The 19,739-nt window shown below is 41.1% G+C and overlaps 2 protein-coding genes and 1 long non-coding RNA gene across 4 annotated transcripts; 2 read left to right on the forward strand and 1 right to left on the reverse strand.

Annotated features, from left to right (window-relative positions):
* Nucleotides 1-6,668: 6,668 nt before the first annotated feature.
* On the reverse strand, nucleotides 6,669-10,989 carry LOC109201333 (zinc finger MYM-type protein 1). Of its 2 annotated transcripts, XM_019356939.2 has the most exons (3): nucleotides 10,647-10,989; nucleotides 9,596-9,716; nucleotides 6,669-9,324 (listed from the first exon to the last, which is right to left on the reverse strand). In XM_019356939.2, the coding sequence occupies exons 2-3, from the start codon at nucleotides 9,706-9,708 to the stop codon at nucleotides 6,897-6,899; spliced, it is 2,541 nt and encodes an 846-aa protein (XP_019212484.1). In that variant the 5' UTR covers nucleotides 9,709-9,716; nucleotides 10,647-10,989; the 3' UTR covers nucleotides 6,669-6,896. The 2 variants fall into 2 exon arrangements, with proteins under 2 accessions (XP_019212484.1, XP_019212483.1); XM_019356938.2 differs by having other exon boundaries at nucleotides 9,596-10,989.
* A 551-nt stretch (nucleotides 10,990-11,540) lies between these two features.
* On the forward strand, nucleotides 11,541-14,251 carry LOC102081050 (uncharacterized). The gene is made up of 3 exons (XR_268095.4): nucleotides 11,541-11,600; nucleotides 13,628-13,730; nucleotides 14,191-14,251. It is a non-coding gene; the product is annotated as an uncharacterized LOC102081050 (long non-coding RNA).
* A 116-nt stretch (nucleotides 14,252-14,367) lies between these two features.
* LOC109201369 (zinc finger protein 850-like) lies at nucleotides 14,368-17,108 on the forward strand (the record flags this gene model as incomplete). The annotated part of the gene is made up of 2 exons (XM_019357038.2): nucleotides 14,368-14,589; nucleotides 14,719-17,108. Coding segments are annotated over 2 exons (1,695 nt in total), but the record flags the coding sequence as incomplete, so codon positions are not given.
* Between the last annotated feature and the right edge of the window lie 2,631 nt (nucleotides 17,109-19,739).

Raw genomic sequence — 19,739 nt, forward strand, 5'->3', positions numbered from 1 at the left:
CCTGCATTTTGGGTCCTTTAGTAATTCACACGGCTTGCCCTGGCATCACGTGACATATTTGTTAAAGTGAATTGTTAAAAGTTGTCATTTTTATGCTTACCATCTCTACATTGTTTCAAACACTGTGGTCAAAGGCATTCCTTTGTCCCCCTCCCCAGCATGTCGATGGTGACACAAGCACATCCCTTGTGAAGGTTTGTTTGTTGTTTGATAAGCTTCCTGCCCTGTTATGGCTTCACCTGTGTTGTGTATGCTGAACCAATACAGGATACAACACACACACACACACACACACACACACACACACACACACACACACACACACACACACGTATGACCAAGCTCTCCCTCGTTAGCAAGTAAAAGACTGGTTGAAGATGTTCTTTCTTGGTTTTGTTCTTCATGAGGAATAAGTCTCTAAACTAGCAGGGCCTGTGGAAACACAGACTCAACAATATTATTTTTCAGTTTCATTTAAGGTGGCATCGTTTTAACCTCAGCAAAACAAAAAAGTAACAGTATAAAGAAATGTGAAAAAAACCCCCGTCATTTTCTGTGAATTAACAAAAATGTTATTGTTACAACGCATTCAGGAAAATTTACAGTGGCTTTAAAATCTTTGTACAGAGCATGAGTTTCATCCTCAGTATTGGAAACATGTCAAACTGCATTTCCTATAAAATAAAATCATAATGATCATGAAATGTTCTTGATCTAAATTCTGTTCTGGATTCAATGACAACAGAAAGAAGAGCTGCATATAGCACGCTCTCCATCCTTCTGCTAATGTTTAATGTACTGAAATGAATTTGCTCAATGTCTAATTAAATTCAAAGAACTGAAGATAAACAGGCCACAAAAAGTCACCTATGCTGTGATGTTAACTGTCGTGGTCCCTCAGACCTCGTCATGTGATCTGACATTTATTGTTTGTTGTCAGGCTCTAACTTTACACGAAGAAACTGTAAAATAATCAAATTATTCATTATGGTTAAAACTTCATCATGAAGCAAGTTTTTAATGAGCTACAGTCCTCTGAACTTTTGGTTTGGTTCTTCCTTCCATGTTTGTTATTTATTTATTTCCATTCTTGTTCTTAATGCTTTGACCATCACAGCACTATGAACTGTGGGTAATCCCTCAGGTCCACAGAGATGAGGACTTATAGAAAATGTGAACAAGGACTCAAAGTGTGTGCTGAGAGCCGTCATGCACTTGATAACATGACAACAGGACGGCCCTGAGCCCTCAGAGATCAACACAAAGCTGTGACTGTTTATCTGCACGTCTCAAACACTCCTCCATTTGTCTGCAGGCTGAGTGATCTGACTGAGCTCAGCCTCCATTTTCTACAGGGAGACGCTCAGAGAGGCTTTCAGTTTCATTTCACAGGAACAGCTTTGCTTCTGTTTTACATGCAGCTGCTGCACAGAACACATCCTGTTCAATCTGTTTGCATGACTGACTCCAACTCAGACAAAAGGCTGGATCAGCTGGTTCAACAGCTCAGCAGTTTGCATAATTTTCATCTGTGCAAAAAACAAACAGTCCTGTACACCGTGTGTTTCTACTCCGAGTGTGTTATCTGTTAGTAATTATGTTAAAGTCTCTAAAAGCCGAGTTTATAACTAAACAAACCCAAACCCTGGATTTATTTCCACCATGTAACCTGCTGACATCCACCTAGCTGCTGTTGACCCATGATATGGAGATTTGGTACTGTGAGGTCTCTGAGATAAGATGGATCTGATCATCAAACACCTTGTATGTGAGGAGCAGGATTTTAAATAGTTGATTTAACAGGGAGCCAGTGAGGAGAAAGCTGCTCACTCCTTCTTGTCCCTGTCAGGACTCTACTGCAGCATTGGATCAGCTGAAGGTGTTTCAGGGAGATTTTAGGACATCCTGATAATAACCAATCACAATAATCTGTGAAATGTTCACACTTGTTGATGCTGATGGAACCTCAACTTCCAGTCTGTGTGTTTCTTCAAGATAGAGGCTCTCGTCAGGAAGCTGATTCTCACGGTCACAGATCCACACTCAAAACCAACTGTGGACTGTCCCACAGACAGTGCTGAGGCGAGGCGGCAGAGACAGATGCTGGTTGCATCAGTTTATCTGTTTATTTATTATGTACAGAGTTGTAGATGAAATCTGTGTTATCAGTCTCACAGATTAACAGTAACTAGATTATTTGTAACCAGCTGACAGGTGGAGTGTGATCACTGGAGGATTCATGGAGTGTTACTGTGAAGGACACCTTCACTCATGGCTGTCTGTGAGCTCCTGATAAACACATGAATGGAAACAACAGCATGAAAAATAACCTGAACATTAATAAACATGTACAGAAGGTAACATCATGACAACAGCTGCTGCAACAAAGGACGTGCAACACAAAGAGTCCAGATCAGCAAACAGTCACTGCTCAGTGTGACCAGGATAGTCTGAGCTCCGTCCTAAACCTGAACAGCTGTGCACCAGAATCCTGCTGATCACTGCTCAAAGCTGTTTTGACCTGAAAACTGGGAGCTGTTACTGTCAGACTTTATTTGACACAACATAAAGAAGAAAAGTTACTCAGTTACTCTCCTTTACCCTGAATCAAAAACAACAGAAAACTCCTTCTGACTAGAGCAGGTGGGTCATGAAGTCAAAGTGTGGAGATGACGTGGAGAGCGCTGATCGCTGCACTGATAGGTGCAGATTGCTGATTGGTGGAGGCAGTGTGATTTTCCTTAACAGAAATTAGGCTCATCATCACTGTAAGCATCTGAATTGCAACATCTTAGAAATTGATTTCTTCCAGTTGATAAACTGATAAACAGCTGCTGAGGCCATTTTGTGCTTTGCAGACACTTTGACCTCATGTGATTTTCTGAACAAGTCAGCAGCTAAAATACTATGAAAACAACACATCATTGTGCAAAAGTCTTGAACCACCCGTGACTTCTTTATGTTTTGTTTCCAAGGAAACAGCCTTTTTTTTTTCTCATTTTTAAAGTGATCTTAAGCGGCAGCTTTCTGAGGCTCTTTCAAAGTTTTTCTTTGGACATTGGCTTTTTTTCCACAAGTTTTCAGTCCTTGTAGCTGACAGAGGAAGGTGTTTATTTAAGACTGAACCATGAATCTTTCAAGCATAAAAACACTCCACCACGATGTCATATTACTGCGGAAGCTGGACCCATAAAGAAGACTCAGCACACAAAAGGCTCTTAACTAAAAGAGGCTTATTACAAGGAAAAGACTTAATAAGGGTTTCTGGCCGGAGAGGCTGAGTGACTTCGGTGTGATAGGGAGCATGGGAGCTCTGTCAGAGATGAGATATGTTGGTAACTACTGTAGTCAACAGTAAAACATAGAAACAGGAAAAATCACTCTTTGGCACAACACCAGCAGGTGTGTGACTACAGGAAGTTAGATTTTGACTTATCCAGGTAAATATTGGTTAATATTGGTTTGTACTACTGTACAAACATAATTAAGCTTGACAATCATGACGCATTCACAGCACTAACAGGCACACACCTCCATCTAGTGGTCACAATAAGTTCAAACACATAAAAAGTGTTGGCTACTTCCAACACAGTCCTGGGATCCCTTCCAGGCCATTCAACTACCCACTCACACCTTGACCCATGTGACCTCAGTAACTCAGTTGACAGCAGGGTGGGTCAGCCACTCTCAGGACCACCGCCAGCTCACAACCTTACTAGGGGTTAAATACCCGAGACTCTCCATCAGCTGTCAAAACTAAAGAGGTGAAGCATCTTCATGTACATTAAGAAAAGGTCCACTTGTCTTCAACTCAAACTCTTAAAAGCAGAGCTGGACTGGCCATCGGGCATACCGGGCATTTGCCCGGTGGGCCGCTGGCGATTTTTTGTTTTTATGGGCCGATGGACTTTTTTTTTTTTTTGGAAGGGTATATATAATGAAAGGTGTTGGATTGGCCAATTGGTCATGATCGACTCTGGGCTGGACCAATTACAGCTGAGGAGGCCGGATGCACCCGCCCCCTTGTTTAGCAATCTTATAGACGAACTAAAGAAAATGGAGAACAAAAAAAGGAAAGGAGGTGTTTATGAAAATATCACTAAATCTGTCATTTATTAATTTTAATATTAATTAATGATCATGTCTCACCTCTAGTGTTCTTGGTCTTAATTTAAGGTTTTTCTAGCGATTGACAGATCATGTGACTTTCGCGCATTGCATGCCGGGAACTCGAGGCAAAACAATCCAAGTACCGCACCAAATGCAAGCATTTGCAGCACCGCAAAACGTTCATTCTCCGGTTCCAATACCTTCTTGGTTTTTCTTTGCCGCACAAAAAAGGAATGTACAAAACTAAGGAGAACAATGCCGGACCGTACAAAGACAGACTCGACGAAAAGGCAAAGAAAAGATACGAGGAAAAAATCAAAGGAGTGAAAGGGTCAGACCCTTACGAGCACACAGAGTGGACAAAAGACGTTAGCCTGCTGCCCAACTTTCACCACGCTCAGATTTATAATTATACGGTTCTTGGAGTGAGTGCATACACTCATGAAGTTTAGTAACTTCAGGTCACTGCAACAAGCCCAGGTACAGTTTACCGACGGATGGGTACAGGACCTTGAAATGCACCGTGTAGAACGAAAGACCATCGTAGAACAAAGGTAAGTTTACCAGTCTCACAAATCGTCGTCATAAATACACATTCGTTAACCGTTTATTAATATAACCTTTGAGCTCAACGGTAATTAATTAGTAGTGGAAATAATTTCTGGTACGCATTACAGAAATGTAGCAGTGACAATAATATTGTATGTTGTAATCGCACTGGACAATTAGTGATACAAAACAACTGTTTTATCCTGTGAATAAAAGTATATGTTTTTGTCAGTGTACCGTGGTAATAACAGAAGCGAAACGCAATATTGTGTCAGGACAATTCACTATTTATGCACAATAAATAAAGAAGCATAGCGCGACAGTTTCTGTTCAGCGACAGACTTGATTGTAACCTATATCACCAATTATGTTAAGAAAAATGACATATTAACTACTACAAAACACTGACCTTTGTGGGAATGCTTGGAGCAGACTAACATGTGAGCAGGAGTGTTCTGAGACGTTATATTTGGTATATCCAGACCATCCGTCGGCTCTTACTTCAGAAACATGGCTTAAAAAATTTCTCTTCAATGACGTAATCCGATAAAAAAAAAAACGATCTCTTTACCCGTCGGCTTCCCGTGGCTGTCAGGCGACCGGCTTTTGCAGTTAATAATACAACAGCTTCTTGCCATTTTTGGGGTTTCTTTTTATCGCTGTGTAACTGAGTTTAACTGAAAGCCTGCGTGCGCTAGTACCTCTTGCCTCAAGTTCCCAGAATCCTTTGCGGTTTTACCCCTGAATGACGTCACATTTTCAATCTCTATCCTGGTGGGCCGGTCTCTAGTCAAAATGCCCGGGCTGATTTTTTGTCCCAGTCCAGCCCTGCTTAAAAGTACCATGACCTGGATGACCAAGAACCTTCACAGACATAAAGTCTGTGGCTAGGGTTGCCAACTCCCTGAAAAATAAATAAGGGACACCTCGTGGCCAGGGCCGGGCGACCCAGTTGTCTTCACCCTTCCCAGTGTGGTGAATTTTGTAGCTCTTTGTTTTGTGTGTGAAATTATTTTTTTAACCATTTGACTTGAATTTGATTTAAGTAGATGCATATTCTTTGTGATATGAACACATGGGAAACAAATGATCATTTAGCCATTTATTTTTAGCTCAAAATGACAACATTAACACAATAAAACAGGTGTCTTTCTTAAACAGAAGCCTGTCATGCTTAACTTTTGAGAATATAAGTAAATCTTTCTTTAAAAGAACTCTGTCCTGCTTAACTTAAAATTATATAAATTAATAGAAAACAAGAGAACAAAAAACATTCTTGTAACAGTGCACATATAGTGTATTTAGTGCAATTGGCTTCAGTAGAGGTATTATTTCAGCTTTTGCTCCCGTTTGTAAACCCGCTTGTTCCCATGATTACACATCATAACTCATCATCATTATTCATCTATGTATTACTTTTATGTATTAGTCATCTATTTGTTGTAATCATCTATCCTTGCAGTTGTTTATTACACAAAATAAATTATATTATCACACTTCCGGCCACATAGCGCTGATATTCACTGCACATGCCCATATTAACCTTAACCAGAGGGTTTAAAAAAAACAAACCAGTGTTTACACACCATATCTGCTTCTGCCGTGGCCTGGTGGACAAAAAAAAATGGTTAAGGGGTCCCCCTATGGAGTTAAATCAGGGCCATAATGTTTGTGTAGTTAAAAGAAAAATTTGAAATCGAAAATATGTAAACTGAAAGCAAACTTGTCCCTCAGTGAACGATGGCGTCGTCTTCCAACAACACTGCTGGCGCGAACAATCAGGTGAGTGTTTAAGTTTGGAACAATTACACTGCAGTCTGTGAATACTACGAATTTAAGAAGTGGCTATTGTTACGGTTAATTTACACACACACACACACACACACATATATATATATATATATATATATATATATATATATATATATATATACAGGTCCTTCTCAAAAAATTAGCATATTGTGATAAAGTTCATTATTTCCTGTAATGTACTCAGTGGCGTGCACAGACATTTTGGGGGGCAAGTGCTCCAGGGGGAAAAAAGGGCACTTTTTGCATATGTGGAAAACCTTTTCTTTTTATAATAAAAAAATCGCACAGGTTAAATGCAATTTGACTTTTATTTCAAAACATTCTCTAAAAATCAAAAATCACACCACAAAAAGATAAAATCTGTATCCAACTCTAAACTATATACATACATATTCTCAAGTGTCCATTAAATGGAGTGTACTGCTCTAAAGAAGCATCCTTCTTGGTGCCATGTCTTTGTAGATGTTGATGACCTCGTTGTAATTGATCTCCACATCTTTCTCAATGGCCAACAAGAGGAGATCAGACAACCTTTCTTCTCCACACAAACTTCTTAGTTTATTTTTGATTATTTTTAGCTTTGAAAAGGATCTTTCAACTGTCGCAGTTGTCACTGGTAGTGTTGCGTAGATCTGAATCATTTTGACAAAGGCAGGAAAGATCAGCTGGCCATTGTTTTCCCTCAGTATCAGAAATATTTCTCTGAGGTCTTTTGAACTAAAGCTGGAGTGGAAGACCTTTAATTCTGTTTTGAGCTGGTCCTCATCTTCTCCATAGAATTCACAGAGGATGTGGACAGCTTCAATGGCTTCTGGGTTTGGTGGGCCTACCCAGTTAGCATGCACAGTTAAGGGCTGGAAGGACTGAATGATTCTGGCCGTTGGGCTTCCAGTATTGTCCCCTTTGAACCTCCTGTTCAGTTCCCCAGTCATGATGTCCAGAAAGGTGAAATATACACCACTCCTGAAATATGCCTCCACTGACTCAAACTGAGCACCTACTTGAGACACTGTGGTGCTGTGTTGGAAACGCACTGGAACTTTCCGCTTTCTCTCCTGACCAGGCACCACGGTAGGTACTGGAATGTTGAAACTCTCTGCCTTCTCTGATGCACATCTAAATATCTCTCCAAATTTCTCCTCAGACCTCATGGTTTGCAATGTGTGAAGCACACCATCAATTACCTTGTAGGCAGTGGAATGGTCCAACCCTTCTTCCTGCAGAGAATCTGATGCCAAAGCAGTGACTTCGAATACTGGTGTGGTGATTTCCATGCAGAGAATGAACATAAAATTAATGGCATTTCTGTACATCTGAGCATCACCTTGGGCCAGGTTAGGTGGGTCACTGTCACTGATGTCATCAAGGAGCATCAAAATGGCTTTCAAATTTCTCTGAAGTGCCTTCAGTGCTTTTTCCCTGCAAGCCCATCGAGTATCTGACAGCTGCTGGAGCTCCATAACACGTTGTCCAGGAAAGAGAGACTCCTGAAATTTGACCAAGGCAGCATGACGCTTTGGGGAGCCTGAGCAAAAGGCATACAATTTCTCCACCAAGTTGAAAAATGTCACAAAATGCTTGCTGGACTTTGATGCCTCCACTAGTACCAAATTGAGGCAATGGGCTTTGCAGTGCACATAGAGGGCCTTCTCATTGTGTGCACGGATTCTAGCTTGGAGACCTTTATACATGCCACTCATGTTGGCTGCTCCATCATAGCCTTGACCATACATGTTCTTCATCTCTAGGCCATTCTTTTGCATAAGCAAGAACACTGTATTCTCCAGCTCCTGGCCTGTAGTTGTATCAACATTGCACACTTCGATGAATCTCTCCTTTATTTGCATATGATGAAAATATCGCACAACAAATGACACTTGCTCTTTGTGTGAAACATCAGAGGTTTCATCAAGTAGAATGGAATACATTTCAGCCTCTTTTATTTCACGTTGTATCTCCTTCCTGATGTAAGTTCCTAGTGCTGCAATGATGTCATTTTGACTTCTGTTGGAAAGCAGTGACACCTGGGGCCTTGTCTTGGTGGCTTTAACTGTGGCAATTTTTTCCAAATGCATTTTCAGCACACTATCGTAGCGGGAAAATACATTGACTAATTCACGAAAATTGCCACGGTTATCACTGGACTCACTCTCATCATGACCTCGGAATGCTTGTCCCTGACGTGCAAGATACACTGTTAGGTCAATTAATCTTGTCAGGATTTCTTTGTTTGTCTGCCTCTCTCGCTCTCTAACTTCCACCCCTTTTACGTCTGAAACATCAAATGCAGACTGAAGGGCCTTTTTCTGGAAATTGATCCATCTAACCATGCTTGTCATGTGCATCTCTGCGCTGGAGTGTTGTTTGATTTTTTCAAGAGCAGTACTCCACTTTCTGATGCCATCAGTTGTCCAGGCTGTTCTGCTTTTATATTTTTCATCCGAGAGGAAAAGCCGACAACTAAAACAATGCATTGAATTAGCAGTGGGTGAGTATTCCAGCCACACATTAGCAGAAAACCACTGTTTCTGGAATGATCTCCCCTCAGTTTTTGGGTAAGGTATATCAGGCTGACATGGGCCCACATTGCAGCACATTGAAACGTATCTGTCATTGCGCTTTATTTTAAATGTATGGATGTGTGTTGGATCTGTTGGGTATTGTAAAGCTGCTAACTTTGACATTATGTGATCGATCTGTTCTTCCTCACTGTGGTCTTCAGAGAGCACTACATCAGTGTCTGTAGGCCTAACTGAACCTGTTGCTGCATTGGTCGCGGCTTCATCTGTTTCTATATCTCCCTCTTCTGCTATGCTGGTAGATGGCATAGAGCTGCTTCCCTGCTGTGACTGACTACAATGGAACAATAATAATAATAATAGTATTATTATTTATCATAATAATAAGCTTAAACAGATAGTTTTAATAATAACCCATACTGCAAGTCTTGTAACATAGAAATAACTTTCGTAGGTACAAAATAATAGTTAGCTCAATGCCTGCTGATTAAGTTCATTAAAAACTAAGTGTGAACAGCTTTTAAGATTTTTCAATAGAATTAACTGCAAGGAGCAGGTTACATTAAAACATTAAAATAGAACCTGACTCTGCCCTTGACTCTGACCTTTCATCTTCATTTTCCTTTGCTTTCATCCAGGAGAGCAGAGAACTGCTTCCCTGGGCTGCCTGTTGTAGATCCCTTTCTTTCTCCTTTCTCAGCCTCTCTTTCCTAGGCATTATGCTTGCTGAAATTAGTAAATAAATAGACCAAAATGTATGAGAACGAATAAGACTGACTGTGGTCATTACAAGAACAGGGCAGAATGGTCGTTTTCACAGGCAATTGGGAACTGCCTATTTTTCCTTTAGCAAATTAATGTGTTAATGTTGCCAATATGTTACACCAAAAAAAATTAACATGTCTAACCAGTGCTTCTCAAAACTTTTAACATGCACCACCCCCAACACCGTACCCTTCAAACTACCAATAACAACGTCACTGTTCTGTCACAATCAGGTCACAACACAGTGCGTAAATGTCTGCGAGCATCGCTGAGTCAGTAACAACCAGTTAGGCTAAAGACTGCATCTTTAGACAGTTGGACGGTGTTCTAACTTTCTCACAGGAGACACCTACTAAAGACAGTCAAAGACATTAATTTCAATCTTACCAAAGTAGGACAGTAGTTGACGTTAGTTATGGAAAGGCTAATCCACAAAAACGGAGAAACGTCCATAATTCTATTATTCATAATCATGTCAAGGTTTTAGGTTTTTCTGCAGTTCCATCTCTAAAAAGTGTGATGTCTTCCCGTCACTGACTTCAGTTTGAAAACTTTGTATTTATTCACAGATTTCCGTGAGATCATCCTAAAATTTGTAACGAAAAATGGGCTCAAAAGAGCCCTCTGCCTAACGGCATGTAGCCTATAGCATAACGTGATATTTTCAATAGTGTATGCAAAAAGGTCGGAATTGATGGAGAGTGGGGTTGCCTAAATGGTTTAGGTTACATTTTAAATGTGTCGTTTTTTTGTTTATCCATATGGATGGATGGAGGGGGCAAGCTGGCAAAGTTTGTCATGTGCAGTTTCTGACAGGCTACTTCACAACAAAACAATTGCAGGTTGGTCTTAGAGGGCAAACAGAATAATTTCACTCGATTCATGGGTTACCTGACTGGTTGGGAAGGGAAAGAGCTGCCGTGTTGTCCGCCGTGGCTCCCAGTCGCTATAGTTAGCCTACTATGCCTACTCCAAGTAGTCCTATGTCATGCCGCTGCTACACGCCTCACAACAAATGAACTGCAAGCGTGTTCACGTGACACGGTGACAGTGAAAAAGCGACAGGGTTCGGGTGTCTTTGAAGAAGGGGCACAAATCAAGCCATTATTTTCACACCTTTTTAAATCGCGCAGCTTTAAAAAAAAAAAAAAAATCACGTCTTTCAAAAGGGCACTTTTTTGGACTGAGGGCAAAAGGGCAAGTGCTTCAGCACCACCTCGTCTCTATCTGTGCACGCCAGTGAATGTACTGATAAACATTAGACTTTCATATATTTTAGATTCATTACACACAACTGAAGTAGTTCAAGCCTTTCATTGTTTTAATATTGATGATTTTGGCATACATAACTCATGAAAACCCAAAATTCCTGTCTCAAAAAATTAGCAAGGCACCGCTCCTCTCTTTCCCTGAGTCCTTAGCAAATCTCCTTCTCACGATGACGTTTTCATCGAGGCCAAGGAAAAGAGTTTAGGAAAAGGAGATAGGCGCTAATTTCGAAATAACACCCCACGTGGTTACGTTGCGTAGCTGAGTCACGTGACCGCACAGTAACAAATCGCCACAGAGCCAGGAAAAGGGGGCGGAGGAAGTGTGTGTGCAGGAGAGGACTCGAGCAGAGAGAGCTGCTTTTGCATGAAACGGGAGTAAAGTAGTGAACTTACAGGAACATATACCACTACCAACGTTTGGATCGATATCTGCATCGATCTGCACCCTTGTCTCCTGGATTGTAGCTGAGATCAGCGTGAACCATGTGGGTCTCTGCTCCCTCAACTGTTTCCTGTTTGGAAAGACTTCCAGCTTCATCACGGAGTTTCTCTCGGTTTGTGGGCTCATCTAAAGGTAAGCATCGAGCTAACTTTAATGTGGGTTCAGTTTATGTTGAGTTTAGCTCTGTTGAGAATAATAGATTGCTTGGTATACACTGGAGTTAGACAGACTGTAGAGTTTGTGATTGTCTGCAACAATATAATCTGGCGGTTGCTAGAGGGAAAGAATACATACAGAATAATAGTCTTTGAATATGAACAAAGGGTGCAGGGCAGGAGAACAGCCAACCCCCAGGACATGAAGCCACAGGTACAAGTGTGGGGGAGGACAATCAGCCTTTAGAATAGGACTTCATAGGATGATCTCCAGATGCATCATTTTTTTATTTTCTTCCAGCGCAAATAAAGACGTCCTATTCTTCACCTGGAAGTAAAAGTCTCCAAAAGGTCGCTACCATCAAAAATCCGTGAAATCGGCGAAGTGTGTTCACAGTTTATTGTGAACACGTTGACATAGTGAGAAACTGTTTGCAGAAAAACACCAACTAATCATTAGCTCAGCATGCTGGGAGAAGATGATCCATCTTGCTTTGACTGCAGCTGTAACCTGACGTATTCCAGCATGATTTGTAAAAAGAGTTTTGATAAACACAAAGCTGGACAGCTTTTGTTCTGAGTCTAAGAAGCTTAGAAAGAAAGTGACCGGACTTTTCGTGTGGCTAGGTGCACACACACACATACACACACACACACACTTTATGGATTTTTTGAAGCTGAGCTTTTATACATGATGAATTGCTCTCTTCAGTTGGGTGTCTTCCCTGCTGCCTTTAAAACGGCGGTGGTGAGGCCCCTTCTGAAGAAGAGCAATTTGGATTGTAATGATTTTAATAACTACAGACCTGTATCCAACTTACCATTTTTAAGTAAAATTTTAGAAAAACTTGTTTTTGCTCAGATTAATGATTTTTTGAATGACAGACAGATCCTGGAGATATTTCAGTCTGGATTCAGGGTGAACCACAGCACAGAGACTGCTCTCCTCAAGGATTAAATGATATTAGATGTAACTGGGACTCCCAAAAGCTCTCAGTCCTGGTGCTACTGGATCTAAGCGCAGCCTTTGATACAGTAGACCACGCTATTCTTTTAAACAGACTGAAACACATGGTGGGCCTCTCTGGTGCTGTACACAACTGGTTCACTTCCTATCTCTCAGACAGAACTTTTATGGTGTGTATGGATACATGCTCCTCTAAGATCCATAAAATGACATGTGGTGTGCCTCAAGGGTCGGTTTTAGGCCCTGTACTTTTTAATTTGTATATGCTCCCTCTTGGTGGCGTCATCAGGAGGCATGGAGTGAACTTCCACAGGTACGCTGATGATACTCAGCTGTATATCTCCGTATCTCCTGATGACACCAGACCAATGGATGCCCTTTTTAACTGTATTCTAGATATAAAATCTTGGATGGCAGAAAACTTTTTACAGCTTAACCAGGACAAAACTGAAGTTTTAATCATTGGTCCTGAGGCTCAGAGAGAGAAACTCTTGTCTAAATTACAGGCATTTTCACTATGCCCTTCGCTACAAGTGAAAAATCTGGGTGTTATTTTTGACTCTGAGCTTGGTTTTATCTCACATATTAAACATGTAACCAAAATTGGATTTTATCATCTAAAAAATATAGCCAGAGTCCGCCCTATTCTCTCTCGGGCCAACACGGAGATGCTGATGCATGCTTTTATTACCAGTCGCATTGATTACTGCAATGCCCTGCTCTCTGGTCTCCCCAAAAAGAATATTTCACCTTTGCAACTTTTGCAAAACTCTGCAGCTCGTGTGCTGACGAAGACCAGAGGTGTCTGTCTGTGTGTGCAGGGGGCGGGGGGGGGGGTGTTTTCATGATGGTTTATGTTAATGAGAGTGTGGGGAGTGAGTGGGAGGGTGGGGTGGTGTGGGCTGCTTTTAACCATGTAAAGCACTTTGTGCTACATTTTTTGTATGAAAAGTGCTTTATAAATAAAGATTGATTGATTAAAGATTGATTGACATATAATACGTATATATACATACATATGTGTGTGTGTGTCCCAGCTGAGTAACAGGAGGAGAGTCTGGTGGTGCAACAGAGGAACAATTTCAGCCATTTGGACTCAGCTCAGCCACTACAGAGGAAACAATGACTTCAACACAGAAGGTGAGAAAAATATCACAGTTATACTGTTATTGAAACTGTGTGCACAGCTGGTTGGTTTTTAAAAACCCGTTAACAGCAGCTTTATCTTTTGCATCCTGGGCTCATCCATATATACAGAATCTACATTCAAAATCAGAAACCACAGAAGTTACAAGAAAATACAAAGATCATATTTTATAAGCACACATTGAAACAACAATATCATCAGTTGAACTTGCAATTTCGTAAAAGATTTTCAGAAAAGATTTTCTTCATTGATCAATATTTCTTCAATAATGTCATTTTAATTATACCTCTCATTGTGTCACATCATTGTAATGTGATACTGCCACCAGAAGGTGGTGGAAACACACCTACAATGTGTTTGTTGACATGTTTGATTCCACTGATGGAGGGAGTTTCAGTTTGTTCCACGACTGCATTTAACTCACTGCCTCTGTTTGTATCTCTGTCACTGTAGGACCAACATGGAGCGAGAAGTCAGCGCTCTCAGGAGGCCGACAAACGTCACAGAAGAAAGGGAGAGAAAACCTACAGCTGTGATGAGTGTGGGAAGGATTTTACCCAGGCTGGACACTTAAAAAGACACCAACTCATCCACAGTGGAGTTAAACCTTACAACTGTGACTTGTGTGGAAAGTCTTTTACTGAGGCTGGAAGCTTAAAAAAACACCAACTCATCCACAGTGGAGTTAAACCTTACAGCTGTAAATTGTGTGGAAAGTCTTTTACCCAGGCTGGAGGCTTAAAAAAACACCAACTCATCCACAGTGGAGTTAAACCTTATAGCTGTGACTTGTGTGGAAAGTCTTTTACCCAGGCTCAAAGCCTAAAAACACACCAGCTCATCCACAGTGGAGTTAAACCTTATAGCTGTGACTTGTGTGGAAAGTCTTTTACTGTGGCTCAAAGCCTAAAAACACACCAGCTCATCCACAGTGGAGTTAAACCTTACAGCTGTAAATTGTGTGGAAAGTCTTTTACCCAGGCTGGAGGCTTAAAAACACACCAACTCATCCACAGTGGAGTTAAACCTTACAGCTGTGACATGTGTGGAAAGTCTTTTACCGAGGCTGGAAGCTTAAAAAAACACCAACTCATCCACAGTGGATTTAAACCTTACAGCTGTGAGTTTTGTGGAAAGTCTTTTACCGAGGCTGGAGGCTTAAAAAAACACCAACTCATCCACAGTGGAGTTAAACCTTACAGCTGTGACTTGTGTGGAAAGTCTTTTACTGTGGCTCAAAACCTAAAAACACACCAACTCATCCACAGTGGAGTTAAACCTTACAGCTGTAAATTGTGTGGAAAGTCTTTTACCCAGGCTGGACACTTAAAAACACACCAACTCATCCACAGTGGAGTTAAACCTTACAGCTGTGAGTTGTGTGGAAAGTCTTTTACCGAGGCTGGAAGCTTAAAAAAACACCAACTCATCCACAGTGGAGTTAAAGCTTACAGCTGTGAGTTGTGTGGAAAGTCTTTTACCCAGGCTGGAGGCTTAAAAACACACCAACTCATCCACAGTGGAGTTAAAGCTTACAACTGTGACTTGTGTGGAAAGTCTTTTACCGAGGCTGGACACTTAAAAACACACCAACTCATCCACAGTGGAGTTAAAGCTTACAGCTGTGACTTGTGTGGAAAGTCTTTTACCCAGGCTGGAAGCTTAAAAACACACCAACTCATCCACAGTGGAGTTAAACCATATGGCTGTAAATTGTGTGGAAAGTCTTTTACCCAGGCTGGAAGCTTAAAAACACACCAACTCATCCACAGTGGAGTTAAACCTTACAGCTGTGACTTGTGTGGAAAGTCTTTTAACCTGGCTGGAACCTTAAAAAAACACCAACTCATCCACAGTGGATTTAAACCGTACGGCTGTGACTTGTGTGGAAAGTCTTTTACCCAGGCTGGAAGCTTAAAAACACACCAACTCATCCACAGTGGAGTTAAACCATATGGCTGTGATGAGTGTGGAAAGTCTTTTACCCAGGCTGGAGACTTAAAAAGACACCAACTGATCCACAGTGGATTTAAAGTGTACAGCTGTCACTTGTGTGGAAAGTCTTTTACCCATCGTAAAGGCTTAAAATTACACCAAATCATCCACAGTGGAGTTAAACCTTACAGCTGTGAGTTGTGTGGTAAGGCTTTTGCTCAAAATAGCAGCTTACAGAGGCATCTAGTTACCCACTCTGGAATTAAGGCGTACAGCTGCGACTTTTGTGGAAAAAGGTTCAGCGACAAACACTACCGAAATATTCACCTGCGGAGTCACACTGGAATTGATGTTTCCTGCTGTGATCAGTGTGGGAAACTGTTTGCAACAGATGCACAGTTACAACAACACATGTTTAGCCACACTGAGGAGAGACCTTACAAAAGTGACCTGTGTGAGAAGACTTTTAAAGCTCCACATCAGCTGAAGAAACACCAACAGATCCACACAAGAAAGTAACTCTAGAAGTGCAGTTACTGTGAGGATGTATATATGTTTTATCTTGTAATTGTAACGTGAGTGTTTGGAACAAGTCCAGTAAGCTCAGTGTTATAGTGTAAATAGTAAAACGTAATTGCACGTTGGCAGAGATGCTTTTTATTTCAGGCGACGTTCAGGATAAAAACGTTGAAGGAATTCCCTGATTTACACTGTCTTTTTTTAGAAATGGAGCAAAGCACATGGATCCATTTCCACTGTAACATCCAGTTTCACCAGTAGATGACAGCACATTTTAATCCTCTGAGGTTTGATGCCCCAGTAGTAATGTCTCCAACTCATAATGTGAACAAAATAACAACATATAATGGTTTTTATATAACCATTTTTAATAAATGTAATTAATGTGTTTAATAAATGTGACTTGTGTCTGCTTCAGGCTTCACTCAGAGGTTGAACAGGATGAGCTCTGAGCTGGTTCAGTTCAGTCTGAGTCACATGTTCATCATGAGTTTGTAATTCATCACCTCTGTGCTTATGTCTCAAACTACTGGCTAAGAAACTGAATATTTTTCAGAGGGAGGGACAGTAAGTAAAACGGGACAGTTTGAAATAAATACACTGATGACATTTTCAAAGTTTCCCTGTAGTGGCTCTGATTTAAAGTCTGAACAAACACACACAGTTCAAACAACAGGGAACATGATTACAAGCTTTACTGGGAACCAGTTCAGATACAAATCGCACAGCTTCCATACTGCTCACACTTTTACTGCTTCTTCAAACCTGAAGCCCACAGATCTGTGCTGATCTTTAACTTTGATCACATGATTTCTTGTAGTGTGGGTTTAGGGTTTCTTTCTCTCAGCTTCAGTTCTTACGTTGAGTTTGTTACTTCTGCCCCGCTGACAGCCAAATCCATCTGTTCTCCGATTGGAGTGTTACATTTGTGATTGACATGACACTGACCAATCTGCTGAAAGGAAGAAAAATTGGGCCGAAATTCATACTAAGTTAAAACTGACACAGAACCCAGGAACTTGAGTGCAGAGTTTTACACATAGCTTTTTGCTTTTATATCTGTAAGCAGATCTTAACAAAAAATAACTTATGTAAATAGTTTTTACACACACAAATTCTCATCTATAAATACACAAACATAACATTTTGAGATATTTTACAGGTTTACAAAACTCAGTTCATAACTATGTATTATGATTTACAAGTAAAAATATAAATGAACCCTGCAGACGTTCTCTGGTCTCCAGGAACTCACTCTGCAGGTTTGGGAGAAATATAGGAGAGATGGAGAATGAACTCAACCTGGGCGTCTATTGTCTTCTGTAGTCTGGGAGATGAGTGGATGCAGTTTTCTCTGCGGTGGGGTCGGGTGGGCTGCCCCAGATTCTGTGGGGCTGGGCGGTGCTGCTGCTGTGAGCCCCGCTCCAGATGAGCCTGGGCCCCCTTGCCTTGGTGGATTCAAGGGTATGGGGCTGCCTACTGGGGTCAGCGGGCGAGCTGGACCCACGGAGGTGTAATTGAGTAATTTAGTGGACGTCCCCCTCAGTGAGAGAGGCAGATATGAGCTGAAACAATCAAACCAGGGACGCTGCTGTTATGGAGCTTCTTTTCTCTTTAATGTATCAAAGAGGTGTGACACACAGGTACAGCATACAACCATGGAGGGAGGAAGAGGTTGTATGCAGCTGGGCTGCACCTGCTTTCCACTTAGATCCTTGTTTCCTTTACTCCTCTCCTTACATCTGAGAAGGAGTGAGTCGTGATTAGTTTAGGATGCATTGTAGGAAAAAAGAAAAGGGAGCATTTAAAACAATCAGTGAGTGTTTACGTAACTGTAACTACTGACTGATGTTTCATGTGTCATTTACTAATATCAAAGTTTCATTAAAGAAAAGAAGAAATCTTTGTTTAATAAACTTGTAATAAAAAGGAAGACGTGTTCATCCTCCAGCTGTGGCCTTCTAGTAAAACTGAAGGTTAAACTCTGCTGCTAAGGACACATCTGAGCTTCCTCTTATCTCCTCCTTCAGACGAGGAGACACAAACACATCAGAGAAGAAGAAAAGCCCTCCGACTCCTTGTGTTTCAGTGTGAACCAGGAATCAATAAAAGTCACTTATTAATAAATAGCTGAAAAAGAACATGTGCAAGAAGGGTGTAGCTGTTGCAGTAAACAGTGTGTTAAGTGGATGAGTTGTACAGGCAGATGGCCACAGGCAGGAATGATTTCCTGTGTCGTTCAGTGGTGCTTTTCGGTAATCTCAGTCTCTCACTGAACGTGCTCCTGTGACTGACCAGCATGTCAAGGATCCTAGAAGCAGCTGCAGATGTTCATATGTTACAGTGGTGTACATCAGTCTGCAGTCAGCTGTTCTACACTGTGCTCTTTGAATTTGTCTCTGTAGTTTTCAGTGTTTTACACAGAGAAATGAGGCCCAGAGTTCCTGTAAATATCATAATGATCTGAAATCATTGTTACATCTGAGATCTGAGACTGAGGACGATGGAAACACACGTTCACTTGTGCACATTAAAAACAGTGAAATGAAAGAGCATTCAGGAGGTTTACATAAAAACCTTTATTGACACAGAAAACCTGAAGAGAAGCAGAGCATGAAGAAGTTGACATCATTCAGCTTCATATATCTGTATGTATCTACAAAGCCAGGATTAGATTCTGCTGCAGACACAGACAGTCCTTCCTGTTGGACTTCTTTGAAGTGCGCTGCCTGGCTGCACAGTTGGGTCACTGTAAAGTAAATTCTCTGCAGACTGCATATATTTACATATTAGTGTTGTAGCTGGAAGATCTGGTAAACTGGATTTACTCAAAGATTATGTACTGATCATGAGATCATAGTTCATAAATTCATGTAAAAATTTAGGAACAGCCTGGAGATGAATAGACTGTAGTTCAGGGTCCTTGACAGACAGCACAGACACACACTGTTGGTCTGCATCTGAACATGTTGATCATCAGAAAAATGAGAAATAACATCAAACTCTGGATGCTTGACATGTACAGACGTCTGCTGGATGTTCATGATAGATGCTCGTAAATCTGACTGTGTGAATCAGGATGTGCACTCTGTTGATCAGCAGGACGCTTGTTTGAACCTCAAGACTGTTTTCTGTAGATCAAAAAAACTAAAAACAGAAGCAACAAGAAGAACAGCAGTAACTGACAAGCCAACGATCAGTCCAACAGATCCTCCTGTCTGACCTGCAGGTGAGAAACAGGTGTGAGGTGTCAGCTGTCAGGTAGGTGATGAGTGAAGAACAGAACAGAATCCATTTCCTCTTCAAACTGCTGTCAGACATTATCTACTGCACTCTGATCACATCACTCAGACCAGCTGCTTTCTACAAAGTCTCAAAACATATGAGCTCTCTTTCTGAGAGACTCTTTAAAAATCAGACAATGTGATATCCTGGATTTCTCTTTTACATTCTGTTTCTCACAGCTGAAGTGAACCTACACTGTTCCAAAAAATAGTAATGTCAAAGTATCTTACTGCATATTTTACAGTTTTGTACTGTCTTTCTAG

This window comes from Oreochromis niloticus, linkage group LG3, assembly GCF_001858045.2.
Source record: "Oreochromis niloticus isolate F11D_XX linkage group LG3, O_niloticus_UMD_NMBU, whole genome shotgun sequence".
Lineage (NCBI taxonomy): Eukaryota > Metazoa > Chordata > Actinopteri > Cichliformes > Cichlidae > Oreochromis > Oreochromis niloticus.

Excerpts from the sequence above, each read along its gene's own strand:
- LOC109201333 (XM_019356938.2), bottom strand. The coding sequence starts at position 9,777 with ATGACCACAGTCAGTCTTATTCGTTCTCATACATTTTGGTCTATTTAT. Across the intron at positions 9,325-9,595 it reads AAGGAAAATGAAGATGAAAG|TCAGTCACAGCAGGGAAGCA; the intron begins GTCAGAGTCAAG and ends GTTCCATTGTAG.